The 19,024-nt window shown below is 37.9% G+C and overlaps 1 protein-coding gene across 1 annotated transcript; it reads right to left on the reverse strand.

Moving 5' to 3' along the window:
* Window positions 1-1,303: 1,303 nt before the first annotated feature.
* Window positions 1,304-8,231, reverse strand: opn7a (opsin 7, group member a). Its single transcript, XM_072363900.1, has 5 exons — window positions 8,144-8,231; window positions 6,498-6,660; window positions 6,051-6,178; window positions 3,245-3,579; window positions 1,304-1,933 (listed from the first exon to the last, which is right to left on the reverse strand). Exons 1-5 carry the CDS (start codon window positions 8,229-8,231, stop codon window positions 1,304-1,306), a joined length of 1,344 nt encoding a protein of 447 aa, XP_072220001.1.
* Window positions 8,232-19,024: the final 10,793 nt, after the last annotated feature.

A 19,024-nucleotide genomic window follows, 5' to 3' on the forward strand; every position in this document is an offset into this window, starting at 1 on the left:
AAATAAATCCCTTCATTCCACGAAGGGTTCATGATAAGAATCAAGAATACAAATGCAGGATTCTGTTGTTTTTTTTTTTAAACGTCTGATTTCAGGAGGATGTTGAAATGGCTCGTTTTACAAAATCTAACTTTAATTCATCAAAAGAAGGTGGCAACACAGGACATAGAGATGTTCACTGTAAAAACTGTTCAACAACCATGTGGGGTTTTTTTAGACTTTCTTTAACAGGCTGAGAAGTGAAACAGTAGCTTCAGACGATGTGAAACATGGTTTTGCCTCTGAATTTTTCCCAAAATGTCATTCCGATCATGTCTATACAATGGATTTACGTGCAACAATTACAAATTACATGTTCATTTTTATGGGCCAATGGATCATTTTAACTACAGGTGCATCATTTGACTTGTACTGGTTTGCTTCACTTATTTTTTTGTCTTCACTCAAATACAGTGAAATAGATCTATGTGATATTGTCGGGCAGTCAAGTAAAGAAATATTCCATTTCCATAGTACACAAAATGACTTCCGTTAGGTTCACATAGCAGAAAGACTGTACTAAAACATGCTTTGATAACAGCACTATGCAACAGTAACTGGTTAATCACCACTATATACCTGTCGAGTGTAAACAATACTTTAACTGGCATAAAAAAGGAAATGTTAACAGCTTCTCAGAGGAAACAGCTCTCAGTTATCACACACACAAAAGGTTGCCGTCATTAAAGTCTGAGGAAGTTGAAACTTGGAAATCATGAAAACATATTACATCCCTTTCGCAACAAAGCCATAACTGAAAACCATGAAAGTCGAGACTGCCAAAGTATAGAATCCATATCAATAAATTATAATAAGCATTGCCCTAATATAGAGTACAGGAAAGATGAGATAGATAAAAGATAGAACTGCTCTTACTTCATACAGCCAATTTAATTTTCATCCGTTGATTTTTGGGTTTTATTAATACTACGGAAAAAAGAAAAGATTTTAAGAGACTGAACGGGTGAAAACAATGCAAAGGCGTGAAAAAATAATACAACGTGTGCTGTAAGTTTGCCATTCTGTTTACTGTCACATTAGCCAAGCCATAGCAAAGTTGGACCATACCAAAAGCAATAACACCAAAAAATAAAAATATTGGAGGAAAAAAGCCTAAAAATGTCACATGACTGTGAGAATTTATCATAAATTCTTACATGAGATTTCTTTAAAAAAAATAATAAAAACTAGAAAAAATGATGGCACATTTGACAGATTACAACTTGCAAGTATTTTCACAGGTTCTTATAAATGATAGAAAAGATCAGGGCCAGGCCTCCTTTGTGTGCCTTGGAATCATCTCTAAACTGATATGGAGGTTGGTTGTTTCCGCAGTCCTTACTGCGGCTATCAGGGACTTCGTGGGACACTCACTCTCGGACGTGTGCTTGTGTGTTTGGGAAACTGGAGTGTTGTGACAATTTGAGGACAGTCCATTGGCAGCTGGATTAGCGATGCCACACATTTTAGGGTAGTGTCTATAGCATTCAAAACTATCCTTGCACCTCTGACAGCTGGGATCCTTCAAAGTTACGATAGGTGGTTGAGCAGAGGAGATAGATGAAGGAAACTGGTTGATCTGTCTGTGCGTTTTGCCAAGTTTGACCCTGATGTCTGACTTTGAGCAGCACTTTGCTGAGCCCTTAGGGCAAAGACAGCCCTTCAGGCATGTATGGCATAATGCACCTAGATCCCTGCACATTATCCTGCGGAAGTTCGGTCTCAGCATTAGGTAGACGATTGGGTTGTAGATGGTGGAGGACTTTGCAAACATGGCTGGCATGGCAAATGCAAGAGGAGGGATGTTTTCAATGTGTCCAAAGGCAGCCCACATGGAAACTACGGCATATGGACTCCACGCCGCAAAGAAGCCAATGCAGACCGCTACACTTAGCTTGAAAAAGAGGGGAAAAGCACAGAAGAGAATGGTGTGACTTACATATACTCAAAAGTGTATTCTTTTGAAAAGCTACATGCTCTTCAATAGTGTATTAAAATGGTATTTTTCATGCTTTTCCTCTCAACTAATCCCTGGAAAAGTTTAAAAGCTCTAAGCTTCCCTAGCTGATCAGTGTCACCTGAATCACAAGCCTACTAATTTCTGCGTAAGATATCAACCTTTTAAAACAGATCGTTAAATGCTTTAGTTTTAACAGAAAAAAACTTTTCATCATAGTAGTTGAAACTATTACAATGCCCCGACAATAAGTCGGGAGCCAGGCAATCTACAACAAATCAAGTTTCTCTTACTCTGTGTGGGTCAAAAGCAATATCAAGCTCAACCACACTTGCATGAAAATGACCAATAACTAAGAGAAGTCTATAGCTGGTGTCTATCACTGCATCTTCCAAAACTGCCTTTGTTACTTGGTGCTTTGGGGGTAGAGCTGAAGCACAGCAGAGAGGGATGGGAGGGGACCAGCAATTTATGCTTGCTCAGATTTTTGAGCTATGCCTCCCATTCTTCTCCATGATGTGCTGTTATACTTTGAGGCAGAACTTTTTGTTATGATAGCGAGGGAACATTGTGCAACAGTGTGGCTCGCTGATGTGTTTTTGGTTGCTTTGGGACAGTAACGGTTTGCAGCACCAAGACAAAGAGCAAGCTTTTATCAGATTTTTAAGCAAATCACTTTTCATTTTGATTTAGTACTTTCATGAGATTTGATTTGACAGAGGTGAAATCTAATCAGACTAGTTATTTAACAAAAATCTAAGCTGTGATTGATTGTAAAAACAGATGCTCAAATTGATCATCATTTTTCTATTAATCTTCTAATGGAGAGGAGCATATTATGATTTATCAGCAAAGGTAGCTGTTACTTTGCAACCATCACAGTATAGCCAGAGTCACTTCCTTCTAATAATAACATACATCACAAGGGGTGATATTTAGGTCAGGTCACTGCAAATTTCTTCAAACAAATGCAGCATTCGGGAACTATCCAGGAACTATCCAGAAGGTCTATAAGGCATGCATAAATATGTTATTTTTGAACCCCAACTAATTACTGTGCTTTGTAGACCATACTTGTTTCCCCCTCTAATTAATTATGACTTAATGCTTTTATTTGATTTAAACCCTTGTCACAGATCAGCGGGGGAAGGATTTCACCATAGAACGACCAATTGCAGCACATATAAAAGAGAGTAGCTCACTTCAGTTCACTGTGCTTTAATGAAAGTTTGTAGATCTTTGTCTTACCTTAACGATAATTGTCTGAATGCTGCTCATGTGTGTCTGCCTTGATGCGTGCTGCTCCATAGTCTTCCGGGATGCTTGCACAGTGACCAGAATGCTTGTGTAGGATGCAACAATAACGCAGCATGGAAGGATGTAGCAGAAGATGAACAGGGCAACGGTGTAAGAGCGCGATGTGGTGTACTGATTAGATTGGCGCCAGTCAATACAGCAGGCGGTGCCGTAAGGCTCGGGTCCGTACTCTCCCCAGTGGACCAATGGGGAGCAGGCGAACAACAGGGCATAGACCCAAGCACAGGCAATAAGCAGACGGCCGTGAAAAGAGTTAAACCTGTTTCCTGCGGAAAAAAAAAAATGAGTTAATATTTTCTTATTCATGAAGTTGAGTAACTTGATAGTTAATTAGTTAAATGTCCCCAAAATTTCATTTTGATGATACTTTAAATGATGAATGATGAAAACAATTTGGCATTTATCATGTTTTACCTATTTCATCAGTTGAAAATACATGAAAGTAGTTACGTGAAGGTTATAAAAAAAGGGTTTGAGAGAGAAGTTCTCATGTTCATACAGACTCTCCCCTTGTCAACATCAGCTGGATGCCTTTATGAGTTACAATAAATCATTGTGGTTATTATCTCTTTGATAAGCTACTGCATAAGTAAGACATACAGTACATGAGGATAGTTGGAGAAAGCAAGTCAAGAAAACCTAGACAGAAGATTATTGGGTCAAAGAAATCTCTCAGCTGGCTGAATAATCAAGTTCAGTTCACTAAGGGGAGTGTTAGCTAGTTGAAGACAGTCATTCCAAATATGCCAGCTTGTGTGACTGATGGAAAAACACAAAAGCCTCTTTGTTCATCTGGGCCAGAAAATGATGAAGCTATTGCTGCATCAGTGTACTTTAGATCTCTGTTCTGTTCTTGAACATATGTTCATCTTTGCTATAGTGCAAAGATTAGGAGCTCTCACTGACGTTTCTGAGGCTGAGGTCCTCACTGACTTCAGGTAAAAGCATTTGCCAAAAACTTTAAAATTTTGGAGCTCTCAATTTTGTATGGAAGGGGGTCACCACCAGTGGTTTCGTGCACAGCATGCAGGATACTTAAATATACCTTCAAACTGTGGTAAAAGTGTTTCTTGAACAAGTCTCTTACAAGAGTGCAGACTCTCCCTCCAGGACACTGAGGGTTAGGGTAGGTTAGGGGCAAGGTGTTAATCATCCTTGCGCACACTGAGTTGTTTTCTCTGCTGTGACGTGGGTGAGAATAGGACTTTTTCCTGAAGGAAAGCTCTTTGCAGGCTGCTGATGTTTTCTTCTGTGGCCTGAGCGTGTTTCAGACAGAAGTTTAATTTGATGGAGCTTTCTGGTTTCTGTTTGTACATGTTCCGAGACGTATTGGGCAATCTCAATTGGGGCTTTGTGTGCAGAACAAAAGATGCCAAATATACTGGCTCAAAAAGAATCTCAAGACCATTAGGCTAAGTGCTATTCAGAACAGGGCCATAGCAAAGGGACTTTTTCTCCATCTAAAACAAGTCAAACTGAGAAAAACAAAATGTAGCAGTTTGAGCAAACATTATATGCTGTGAATTTTACATCAGTTTTTCATCAGATACTTGTTATTTTGTCACTCATTTCTCGGCCAAAGGGCATCCATGTTGATAAGCTGGGTTTATAGGTGATCAGTGGCAGAATACATTGGGCAGCTACTGTGTATGCAATGACAAAGCAACAATGATGTTCTTTGCATGAGAAAATAGCAACAAATCAAGCAACTGGTGCAAAAGTTTGAGTTGTTTTCACTGTTTTAATAAGTACTTCGCACACCCCTACATAAAAAAACAAAAATGTCCATTCAAATCATAGCCAATTGGTTCCAAGGTTTGACACAATGAAGCAATTCAGGTCTGTGGCTAAAGGCATATAATTTTGTGCATATTCATGTCGAAAAATGTGGGCACACAAAAGTAAAAGTGAGCATTCCCTTTCTTTTTATAAAATTGACAAAATGTTGTTCTTTTTCTTGTTAAAAAAATCTACTGTGACATTTTGCACACATACTTAAGTCTAATTTCAACTCCCATCTTCAACCATGGGTGGATATAGATACAACACATTCTTGTTTTATAAATTCCAGTTTATGTGTAAAAGCTTACACATGAACACATGATTGACGGATTTATTGATTCATCGATCAGAAGCAGGTGGCCCCTGATCACTTTTGTTTGTGTACATTTAGAGACAATGTAACCTTTTTAGCAAGATGAGAGGGAAAGTGGCAGTTGTAACCATTTTGTTGGAGTGCTTTTAGATCACAGGGTAATTATAAGAATTGATAATTGTGAAGCTACAAAAGCTCAGGGAGGGCATGAAACATTAGGCATCTGCAGGCCTCATTAGCTCCCAGTAATAGGCAGAGGAGGTGACTGATGATTTATGTTATATCAGGTTAACATAGAGTGAAGTTCACAGTGAAACGAGTGCTTCTGTAAATGTACAGAGATAGAAAATGTATGTAGATTCACATTTCAAAAGAATTATTCATTCAGAGGCCATTTTTTTAGACGAAATTGAGAACAACCTTTCTTGAGGCTGAATAGGAAGTGCACTGCGTTAACCAACATCACAAGTAATTCTTATTGAGTGTGACTCCTTCAAATGTCAGTATTCAAAGCAAGTGCAATGTTCCACAGAGGGATTATTCTTTCATTTCCATAGATATATCAATAACCAGCCACTTCGGGATGCAATGGTTAGTCCTATGTCATGTCACTGAGGAAACAATGCATTTTTGAAGACTTACCATAGAGTGGATAACATACTTTCACAAAGCACACCATGCTTAGTAGGGTTAGAGTAGTCAGACTGCAGAGGCCAAACAACATGCCACAAAATGCGTATATGGAGCACACTGTTTTCCCATACAGCCACCTGCATGGAAGGGCAAGGGGATGTGAGAAAGAGGATAGTGCAGAGCAGAGACAGAGAGGAAAGATCAATGAGGGAGAAGGTGAGGAGGGGAAAGACGAGAGTAGCTTGAACACGACACTCCATATCTGTGAACTCACAGGCAATCAACCAACCATATGATTAAATGAACTGTGAAATATGAAAAGGAGTCTGATTTACAAACAGTATCTACAAAAACAGTGCAATGAATATCCCATGTTCCTGTGGTGAGAAAAGCTATGCATTCTTTGTTTGATTTGTTCTCTTGTTTTTATGCTACAGAAGGAGTTAAGTCCGGTACCTGTGAGAGAAACTTGAAGTTATCGCCATGGGGTAGAGGGACAGAGTGAGACCCAGGTCGCTAATAGCAAGGTTGATGATGAAGAACTCGGCGGGCTTCAGGAGGTGCTTTTTCTTGTAGGACACATACAGCAGTGTACTGTTGCCAAACAGTGAGCATACGCCTGGAAAAACAATAAGACACTTTAAAATTTGCCTGGATGAACAGTTAAGCCTGTTTCAGTCCAAAACCTAAGCAAGTTCTTCCTCAGGTAAAATTCAAAGAGCTTTGGGGGTACAGGTAGGTACATTCCTGCGATGGACTGGTGACCTGTACCCTGCCTTTCACTCGATAACAACTGGGATAGGCTCCGCCCCGTTTGTTTTAGCAGTTGACTGGTGCAGAAAATGAAATTGATGTCTCACATATCTTCCATACAATGGGATCCAGCTTGCAGGCTTGACAGTTTAAATCAGTAATGTTGTTCATCTCAGTGCAATGAAAAGTTTTGCTGGGAAATTCTCGGGTGTTGGCATTCATGTGAATGTTACTTTAAAATGACCACCCAAACAAAAAGAGTTGCAGATCATGCACATCTCCAATGGTATTCCTTGACCACAGTGGTCTCCAATAGATTCTCACCACTCCACACAAAATGATCTGCAATGAATCCAACCACATGGCTATGAAATAAGTCTCATACTTTCATGTCAACATATGCATGTGATGATCTACATACTGGTAGTTTCCACAGAAGGCTCTGTGAAGGCATCTAACATCAATAAAAAGATCCAGTTTGAGTTTGTGATGCTTCAGAAAAAAATCATCTTAAAACAAAAAAGCAGTCGCATGAAGCAAATGTAAGGATTCCATTTAAGCAATTAAGAAGAATCACAATCTAACATTTTATAGGGATTTTGCCACCATTTGATTTTAGTCTTGTTTGGGTAATTTAGAAATAAGGTTGTCAAGTACCGATTACTTTAGCCTATAAACCGGCATGCAGTAGAAGCATATTTTCAGCCCCTTATGTAAAAAAAGGACACGTATCACAAGTTCACATACATAACTTTTCATAGTTGTAGATATCTGATAGGGTTGCGGTCCTGCAGGCGTAACAGTAGGTAGTATTAAGCATCAATATACAGCGCATTCATATTCATCCAACAATGTACATATGCAGCCTTTGACTGCATAGATTCCTGAGAAATGCCAACATCAGAGGATGAGATTAAAGTTAACCTGGGCAGGATTTTTTTTTTCCTTTTTTTTTGAATGTGTGGCACAGAATTTTTATAGGCCCCCTGTGATGTTACAGACACAGATAATACACGAAGAGCTGCCTCGCTGTGACTTTAGTAACTAACTGCACAATGGAGGAAGAATTACGAACGGCCACATGTATATAGTTCAGTAAATACAGATGGACTTTAAGGTAGGGTATTGCATTATATTTAGAGGGAAGTGAAAACCACTTAGTGACAAAAGTAAACTTGCCAGGCCTCACAGTGTGTTATCTTCCCTCATGCTGTGCTGAACTGACACTTAAGAAGACCTCGCAGAAAACTTATTTACAGAATTATTAACTCGGTTGGTGGTTTCAAGAATATTATTTGAAAAAAAAAAAAAAGACATAATGATTTTGAAATCATGCAGAGTAAACTCACCAAAGACAGAGTAGACCACAGCCACAGTTATATCCACCGGCACAGGTATGTTGGAAATGAATGCCATATCCTCAGCCAACAGCCCCATCTGAAAACAGATTGTTTAGAGCGGGCTGGAGTTCACCAGTGAGAAAATGTGTATATCTAAACAAATTTTTTAAAAAATCGCAATTTATATCTACAGCTATTTTCTCATAAAAAAAATTCAAATTAAAATGCAAAATGAAAACGGCTGCATCAATTGCTCAGATTTATGTTCTGGAAGTTGATGCAAATTAGTAGATCTTTTTACATGTCATACTTCACCTGTATGGCATCTAATGATTTTGATTTTTGTTAACATTTTTATTTATTGTTGTCATAAGAGCAATGTAAGCAACCATTCCAGCTGATGTTAGGCGACACCAACCTGTGTGTTTATAGCTTTTCAGAATTTCAAACTTTAACATCTCTTTGCATTTTGATAAATAAGACAATATGTGAAGTAACTCACAAAGCTTTAGGCTGTTATATGTTACATTTCATTGTAATGAGCATGTGATTGTCATAAATTCCCTTATATTGCCAGATTACATTTTTTTTCTCACACTAGCAATGTGACGATATTACAAAGTGATTATACAACAAAAATTTATTATCTCCACTCAGCTTTATGTACTTTTTGTGTAAATTTCAGCTGATTGTTCATCTGTCATTCATGCTGTCAAAATGTAATGTTTTGGTTCACTCTCACAGCTTTACTAATGTCATTTTCAGTCACAGCAGGAAAACAGGTTCAGTTAAAAGCTCTTAAATAAATCACTGTACTTAACCTGCTGAGCAATAACATTCAGACCCAGTGAGCACAGTGGAGCATGTGGCTCCACTGCTGGAATCTAATAAGGTATATTTACACATTTACACTACATTTCTTTTTTAGGATAAAATCTGAATATCTTTACTTTATATTTCTGCTCCGCTATAGTTTAGAAGGAAGAATTTCTCTGCATTTGTCAGAGAGCTCCTCTTTCTTTAGTCATTAACATTTTCAAAAGACAACATATTTAGAGAGAGCTTCAAAAGTATGATGATCTATCTGTTGTCGATAATGCTGCTGAGCATAAAAATGTTGAAAACAATTGATGAATTTATGGAAATGAATTTGTAACTGTTTTTTGAAACCGATATTGTATTCATAATAGAACACAGGAAACTTGTTAAATATTGACAGTGAGACATTTAATAATTCAATCTAAACTACTGGCTCGTCTTGAATGTGATAGCAGCAAAGATAGTTGGGAGAGGGGCACTTTTCTCAAGATAAACGTACCGTCTTTAAAGTCTTTAAGCGTTCAAACATCTACAGTTCTTATTATCACTGAAAGATTTTAGGAACCTAGAAACATCTTTGTGGGTAAGACATGGCTGAAAATGAATATTGAAAACCCATGATTTCTTTGTCCAAGGGCAAAGATGCTGTCCAAGGGCAGCACTGTTTTCGCAGTGCTGTCCAAGGGCAGCACTACGAAAACAGTTTGCTTAGTCAACCACAAATGCAGGTTAAAGCTCTAACATGCAAAGAAGAAGCAACTTGTGAACATGATCCAGAATCGCTGCTGCCTTCTCTGGGCCAAAGGTCATTTAAAGTGGACTTAGCCAAAGTAGAAAACTCCTCTGAGTTCAGAGAAATCAATATTTAAATTTTTCTTTGGTAATCATGGATGCTGCATCCGTCCAACTAAAGAGTTTAGCTTGTTATCAGAGCCCTGCTCAAAAGCCAGCATCTCTGATGACATGGACATGGATGAGTGCCTATGGAACTGGTATATTGTGCGTCTGGAAAGGCACTATCAATGCTGAAAGGTATAGACAGGTTTTAGAGCAACATATGCTCCCATACAGAATGTATTTTTCCAAGGAAGACCTTGCATATTTTAGTCAGACAGAGATAAATCTATACTGCATCTATTACAACAGCATTGCTTCATAGTAGAGGAATCCCTTGTTCTGGACTGGCCCAGCAGCTGGTCCCTTCTGTTCAAAGACGTTTACAGACTGTTGTTAAAAGAAGAGGGTATGCTACACAGTAGTAAACATGGCCCTGTCCCATATTTTTTGGACATGATTTTACTGTGTTAGTAAGTTGAACTAAGACTTTTTGTACAAAAGTAAGATGTCACACTTTCAATCTTTGATATGTTTTCTGTGTTCTATGAGGAATAAGATAGTGGTTTATGAGATTTGCTGCACTGTCAGTTTTTCTTATCAGATAATAATAATATTTTTTTAATATATATATATATCTATATACGATGTGCGAGACACAAAATAGTTTTTTGTTAAATGAACATTGAGTTTAATATTTTTATGTTTGCATAACTGAATTTATTCTGCACTCTCTGTGCACTTATTCAAAATATGATCAACTTCGGTAAATCTCCGCAGGTAAAAGGCATCTTTATGTCTGCACTGCATGTTTCACCGTTCATTTCTGGATTACTGGCCTTATGATATAATCAATAGCAGGTGCTGCAGAACTATTGCCTGATCATTTGGATGGCCGCTTAATCGGCCTATCACTGTTAATACATTTACAAAAGTAAAAGATGTCAGTGCTTCTTTTAGGTGTGGGTGCAACTTGTAAAGAAAGATAAGCCCGCCTCACGTCTTTGTATTGATCTTTTTTGTACCATAACATGTAATGCAAAGGAGAGGACCACGGCATTAACATCCATGTATGTTACCAGTGTCTGCTGCATTCAGTTTACACATTCCGCCTCAGCAACCAAATTCCCTTACGCTGTTTATTGACTGACATGTAAATCAATACACCTGTCAGTCAATAAACATTAGGTAACAGGGAAAGACACATAAAACACATACAGTATGCTACTACTGAGATCAGCCACAAGCAGAATGCTCTGCTCTGTTTCGCAAATAGACTGTAAAGAGAAGTTGGTCTGAGTCATTGTGATGTCAGCCTCAGTTTTTATTATGTTTTAAGCAGCTGTTGTGAAGCCTCATGTGCAACTTTTGGCTAATGTCTTGTTGATGTTTTTGGAGCCAGAAGTGACCACATTTGAAAAGCAGAGGTGGAGAGTGATAAAGTGACTCGATGAAAATATGTATCTTTGAGGAAGGATACATATTTGATTATGGAATTGTTTTCAGGTGGACCACCAGCACACTGATCAGAATGAATGAATTTGATGTCTTTTGAATTATGTAAATTAAGTAAATATATACTCATATAAATATATATAGATAGATATATCTATCTATATATAGATAGATATACATATATATTACTGTATATAACACTAATTGCAAACTTACTCAGAAAACAAAAGTTTTGTGCACATTTGATCTAATCTCACATTTTTTAACTTATTCACAATGAGTACACGATAGAGTAACAATTCATGAAATATTTCCCTATTATAATGAATGTATTTAATACAACTGATTGGAGCATTTACATTTCATTTAGATACACCGGTTAGCCACAGTTATCTTTTGACTGTACAGACTCAAATGTGTAAAGAAAACAAATATATGTTTAAAAAATGAGTGTACTAACACATTTCAGTATTTTGTTTATCCTCCTTGGTTTTTCTTTCACGGTCAACAGGCATGAAATCATTTTCTATTCAGTGACTTTGAAAACAATGACTGTTGACACTTTGACTTATATGTGGCAAATGTACAAGGATTGAATAAAACGATTTACGGTGCTCTGCAAATGATGAGATTGCCAAATATTCATACTAAAATATGTGCTCATTTCACTCTACAACAAAAAAAAATGTAATCATTACAGGAAATCCTCATTTATTATGCACTTACTTGTACATCAGTATCAGTTCTAGCCTTTACTTGCCGTAGCTGAACATGGGATTTAAACTAAATCAGCAGTTACATGAAACTCACTTTTCTTTTCAATAAGCAACATACTTGTGATGGGTCTGTCCACCTCATTTCCACTTTTTACTGCTGTATGAGTGTTTTGGTTAACTTTTTATTTGTACTCTCAACAAGTGTCGTCCTTATTTAGATTTAGATTTTTGTGATGTGATTTGATTCAGTTTGGGATGTCAACACATTGATGTAGATGATGTAGATATTCAGCACTCCCAATGATCCTGATAAAACATGACACGAAAATAACACCTACTAGCAAACTAAAAATACATTCACATAGGATGACACCTATCTGTAGAGCAACTGGTAAAGAGCGTACGAGTGTGTACTACGTTTGACAAATGTCGCTCCATGCCTAGATAGGCGCAAAAGTTGTACATGCGCGCAGTTACGCACGCTCCAAAAATTGCGAACATGTGCTGAAAGTCCAGCCGTTGTTGTGAGTTCTATCCATATGGCTTTTAAAGGTGGGACAGCCCAAAACACAATGTCGGCAAGAGACTCACCTATTGCAGTCTATATTACGAGCCAAATGATTTCAAATGGAATGATAACAGGAAGAGATGACTGGAATTTTAAATAATGAAGTGTTTATGGAGCACTCTTTATAGGGATCAGGTTCCAGTCTTTGGATCAGTGTGTCAATCACACGTTTGCATACTTTCAGATAGCCATTATCAAAGGTTGTCTTCTGAATTCTGATCTGGGAGCAAACTGACACCATATGAATGCCTTAGTAGCTTTTCTTATTCCTGTCTGTGAACGTGTTGCCACATATGTCAGTAAAATCAGTAAACCAGACCACTTTGTTATTTGATATAATCAACAAATGAAACTGCCTTACCTTCGGAAAAATAAAACTTTTCAAATAACTTTGGCGTCCAGTAATGCTTGAGCCAAACTCCCAGTAAGTCTTCAAAATAATTTTCGCCTTTCCAATAAAGAGTACTTCTGGCGCCAAATAATGTCTTAGGTGTCCTCCAAGCAGAGTAGGAGAGAGCGCATCGAACTGAAGCTACTGTGCGTCTGTGTAGAGGATTTCACTATAAGGAGGTGGGAAGCCAGTTGCCCCAAACTGCAAGCTGCGCTTGTCAATTAATGACGTCAGTTACGGCTGAACTGATTAAACGCAAGTCGACGTATTCGCGCTCTTCTCTAGAGGGGGCAGAGAAGCCGACGGTGTGTCACTCCATTAAGAGTCACTCCATCTCCAAAATATACATTTTCAAGAAAAAAGAAAGAAAGAAAAACATTGTTTCTTTTATTACTTATAAACAGCCAGTGTTATCCCCTGCAGTGTGTACAATGTGTGAAAAGTCAGCAAAAGAGACATTGGCCATCATCTGACAATTATTGAAACTACTGCCTTAGGTATTTATATCAGTTCACCGGTTTATCTTCCTGCTACACTGGAAGCCTAGGAATAGTTGTCCCAGGAAACACCCTCCTTAGATTTTAGCTGATGAGTTCGCAGATAGCTGATCAGGTCAACTTCCAACTAACCCAACTACTGACACAAAGTGCATGTAAGGAACACATTCCCAGGTGTGTATGCATGCAGGGTCTCCTGCAGTCACATGCCTTTCCTTATAAATATTCACACATATTCTGTTCAGTATTTACTCATCTCAGATTAATAGCGTTTCACAATTAGACTTTGTGTGTTGTCTTGGTGGTGGGTTTCGGTTCACTGCTTTTTACATGGAAACCACGGTTAAAGAATTGATCTTCATAGTCAAGGCTGTCAATAAATTTGATCATATCAAGTGTAGATTTAATAACTTCCCATTAATGTAGGTCAGGAACAAAGTAAGATTACATCCTTAGTTGTAAACTCTCAAATCAAAGCTGAAAGTCAGCATTTTAACTCCATTGTCCATGTTTCCTTTCACATCCAACATCCACGAGGACAAAGCCTTTACAAAACAAAGATGTAAGAATGTCCCAGGTTCCTCTGTAATACAGCATCACATCCTGTAGTCATCATTGGAAGCCTTACTACCTTAACTGGAATTCAAGTTAAAATTCTGAGTCCTGAGTGATGTGCTTCCTTATGGAATAACTGTTAGTTTCATCCCTGTATCCCCTCAAATGTATTAGTTATCCACTTCAGCAATTATGTGCCGCTTTTAATTAGACCTCAATATTGCACATCCCCCACATATGAGCATGACTTTAGTCAATCACAGAGGGTCAAAGAAACATACAGGGGCACTTGAAAATAATTTGAATGTGTCTCAAAAATGGAGAAAGGGAAACAGTCTAGTTTGTCACACCTTGAAAGCAGGGATGAATTATCTTCAAAAGAATTAAACTATGTGAAAATGTTGCCTCGTGAGCCTTTTGCTCTCCCTCTTCCTAACATGCGTGAATTCACACCCACTCATACACACACTCATGTAAACCAGTGCACTGATAGAGGCTGGAACTGATTGAGCCAAAGCTTGAGATGAAAGCTCTATTCAAGGTGTAATGGTGTTGTCAAAGAATTAATTGTCAAGGCCACAGAGAGTAGTAAGAAATTAATGTACTTGATTAGATAAAACACAGCATGGACATCAAAGTGGTCTGGTGGGAGTACAGAATAAGCCTTTCACAGAAACTTTACCATGTGAGGAATAACTACAGTCGTACATAGTCGTGACCACAGAGGAGTGGAAAGACTTTTTCTGAAACTGTTTTCATTTTAAATAGTAGATTTACACTTACAATAAATGTTTTGTAGGGTTCCACGAATGAAATATTGCCATCGCATATGACAGATATATATGGCATAAAATGAGACCTAGAGTGTATTAAATGTTTTTTTAATTTCACTCTGTATGACTTTTTTTTTAAGGCTATCAAATTTGAAAAGTGCACGTCGTTTTCAAAAGAAAGAAATCTTAGTCTGGTCTGTCGGTTTTGTATCATTTTGACTTAAAATGATTAAGTAATGAGCAAATCATTCCATTCTATTTGATCTATATGTTACACAGTGTCAAGCATTATATTTAGTATCAAGAAGCCCTTTGTAAGGTGGTTTAAAGCCAGCATGAGCCAGATAGTATCAAAGTCTTCCTAAAAAAATGAATGTAGACATTCAAACTATTCCATCATAATTGGTATAACATTGACCACTTATTCAGTTCATATGGTTGATACTATGTTGCTAGTATCAGTTTTCAACAGAAGCTTATTGAACAAAGAGCCTCAAAACCACTAAAATCCAACAGTCTATGGGTAAGTAAATTTGTTTTTGAAAATGCTGGTTTGGTCCTGCCTTTATATGTCTGCATCACTGAGTTTTGATCGATGTGACTTTCAGTCAAGCTTCACAGAATTAAGAACAAGGATCACAGAGTGTGAACGGGGAGGTTACCTAAGATGTTTTTCCATCATGTCATCACAGCCTTACACCAACATGTGCAATAGCTAAGTTGGTCCACAGTGCAGAATGTAGCTGTTTCTCAATAAAGGGTCAAAACTGTAAAAACTACCATACTCTGCGGGATACAAAACCATTATATGGCTACATCTGCCTTTAGAAATCATAACATGCTTACGTTTTGTATCAAATGAAACTGTCATGCATTACAACAAGAGGGTTCCCAGTTTGAATCCCAGCTGGGCCTTTGTGTGTGGAGTTTGCATGTTCTCCCGGTGCATTCGGGTGCTCTGGCTGATAGGCTGGTGACCCGTCCAGGGTGTACCCCGCCTCTGGGATAGGTCCAGTCCCCCCGTGACCTTGAAATGGATTAAGGGGGGTTAGAAAATTGATGGATAGATGAAATTCCTATATTTTTGTTGATAATGTAACTGTGCTGACATGAAAGTAATAAAGAAAGGGTTGACATTAGTTTTAGCAGAAGCTCATGAGGCTTAAAAAGTCAAATTAACACTAATCAGAAGGGGAGACCGTAGCTAGATTTTATTTCAGCATTTAATCATAAAGCCTGCGCTACTACAAAAGTACATATTACTGTTTTATCTCTAATTAAATATATAATCCTCATAATTATTCTTTGTCTAACAACACTGTGGAGTTTATCTTTTATCTTGTATTACATCTCTGCTGTTGTTTCTCTTCTATCCATGTCTTCTATTTATTTGAAAGCCTTCTTGTCTGATTTGTTGGTACAGCCCTAGTTGTTTTTCCTCTCTTTGGTTTTGGGTTGACTTTGTGTTTTTTTTCATTTTCTTATTTTGTTCCACGTGGCTAAGTCCTTTTTTTTCATCATAATATATTAGATGTGGCACGATAACACTGTTCAAAATTTAAATACTGACTAAAAGGTGCTGATATCGACCATTTTATCCTATCAACTGAAAATATAAAGAACTATTTATCCAAATTGTCTATGGTATGGTAAAACTAAGAGAAATTTGTTGGCAACTGGTCTTGAGTGTGCCTATCATCCTATCACCCTCCCAAGCCCAGTGTACCTCTAAATGCAGCAAGGCAGGAATGGAAAATGTATGGACATAACTCTAATGATTGTAACTTTTTGTTTAGTTAGTTTGGTTCTGCTGTTCTTGGCTGAATAATAATGATGCTTCATGATGAATTAACACTGACATTACCATATATCACAATCAAGCATAAGCCCCGTTCAGCATGGGAATTGGCAATAATCATGCATCTCCTGCACAGTAAATGAGGCAGCGCAAGGGGGCCTTGGCAGTGGCACTTCTACCTAGATCCACCTCCAGGTGGGGCGGCATTAACAGACTGGACCGTGGACATGCTCTGGACACTGGTAATGAGGGGTGGAAGAGCAACGACACACATGCACTGAGAAAAAAAAACAAAAAACTTTTCAGTTTTGCTACAGTACAACCTCAAACATGTTATAATTGGAAGATTCTCTTCAAAAAAGAGCAATCTGAGAACTCAAATAGATCATCTTCAACATTGCGTGCAAGACACCTTTTAATGCATATTTGAAATACAAAGTCAGAGTGTGGGAAAAATTACATTTATGCTCTCTTTGATCATGAGATCAGTAAAGAGGGAGCTTGTTATCGCTGCTGCCGTGGAAGGGTTGAAGTCTTGCTGTGTTCAAACTGCTCAGGGCAGGATTGACCTGCCTCAGAACATGTGATGTAACTAAACATCAATTCATTATGTGTAAACATTGTGGGTACTCATCTGCATGACACACTTTTAATTTAGAAGTCTTTCCTGAATGTTTTTGTAGGATGGAGCAGTACTATAGTTAAAAGTGAAAGTAACGATGTATTAGATTTGATAAAACAGTAGCATTTGGACTTAACAACACTTTAACACACCAAAGAAATAAAGTTAATGAGTGCTTTCAGAATACGAAATACTTGTCAGCTTGTTTTTATTGGATTTACATTTCCCTGTAAAATGGAGCATACCCATGTAGATATGAGCAGCGAATCATATAAGAGAGAAACCTATAGTACAGCAGTGAATCCCTTTCTTTTCAACCCTGCGGCTGTATATTCTATTAATGTTTTACAGATACCCTGCAGAGAAGCAAAAAAAGCGCAACTCAATTAAAATTCATAATCCTAAAATATGTTTAAGCTAATGCTGATTTAACAACTAGAAGTGCTGAAATCGTAAATCTAGTCAGAGCTAGTCGTCAGCCAGTAAGGCCGCTCTTTCCTACGTCTCATGATTGCTTCGTGTACAGGCATGTTTTCCGCTGCAAACCAAATGCGATCAGACAGCAGATCAAAGGGTAAAGACTCACATGCCTCTGCAATACTCAGTGAAATGCCTCATGTGAAATTTTCTTTCTTTCTTTCTTTCTTTCTTTTTTTTTGGGTAATGCATTAATAAGGGCTTGATAAAACTCAAATAAATATCATCTTTTCTGCATGCACTGCAGGCGAGATGAGCATTCAACACAAAAGGGCAAAGACAACAGGAAACTGTCCTGACAGTGTTGTGCAAGACACCACCCACATGAAAGAGGACACATGAGCCTTTCTCACATCTCAGACAAGAGTCACTTATCATCTTAATGTAAGAAACAAAGAATTGTGTTGCCTGAGACTCACTCGCCATCCTGACTATAATTTCTGGGACATGACTTTGTCTATGATTTTAGTGTGTTTTTGTTATACAGGGGATCTTGTAGGTGTCTCTTATCTTTGTTTTTTTTGTAAATTCTTTTGGAGAAAAGGTTCAATCTTATAGCGGCTAATAGGTCACGGTGGAAATGCAGGCTGCGTTGAATCAGTGCAGCTTCATTAGTTCCATCCATCTCAGGAACCCATTTTTAAAGTAATGTAATGCAGACGGAAGAAAATGTCAATAGGTAATCACCAAGCTGAAAATATGATGCCAACAAACTACACAAAGTATGCGCAAATACGAGCGTTGTGTGATTGGATCTTCTTGGTTTGTCCTACTTACACTGCAATCACTGGCACAATCTAATACAGCTGCATGGGCACTGCCTTTACAGTTAGAAACAATTTGCATAATGTGTAAAAGTGTATGTTTGTAGTTTGATTTGTGTTTAAATTTTTTTATTCCTTGGTTGAAAATTAACTGCCATCTGTAGAACAGGACAGAAAAAAACCCCAACACAATCAGTGTAAGAAAGTAGCATCAAATTAGATCTGCATATAGATAGGTGGGCTGCAGCACACATGCCATCTGAAGGAACCTTTTGCCATTTTCACTTAGTGAGTTTTTTTCACATCAGTGAGTGTTTTAATAATGACATTTGCAACTACATTCTTACAACAGTGCAGGACAAGTTTTTAAGTACACAAGGGCGACAAAAGCAGCTTCTTTACACAAGCAGACATTTCACACTCATTTGTCTAATAATCACATGCTACAAAACTCTTGAACTTCTGTCTGTAAAGGCGTCCAACTACATGTGTTATCAACTATTAAGAAATGGAGGAGATTGAGAAAAGTTTTGACTGTTATTTCCAGCAGGTAGTACTTGGATACTCTGATTACAGGTGGTGACATTGATGTGGACATTTGTAGGTCTTATCATCTCTCAC

The sequence above is a fragment of the Leuresthes tenuis genome, unplaced genomic scaffold (genome assembly GCF_036924035.1).
Source record: "Leuresthes tenuis unplaced genomic scaffold, fLeuTen1.0.hap1 SCAF_14, whole genome shotgun sequence".
Lineage (NCBI taxonomy): Eukaryota > Metazoa > Chordata > Actinopteri > Atheriniformes > Atherinopsidae > Leuresthes > Leuresthes tenuis.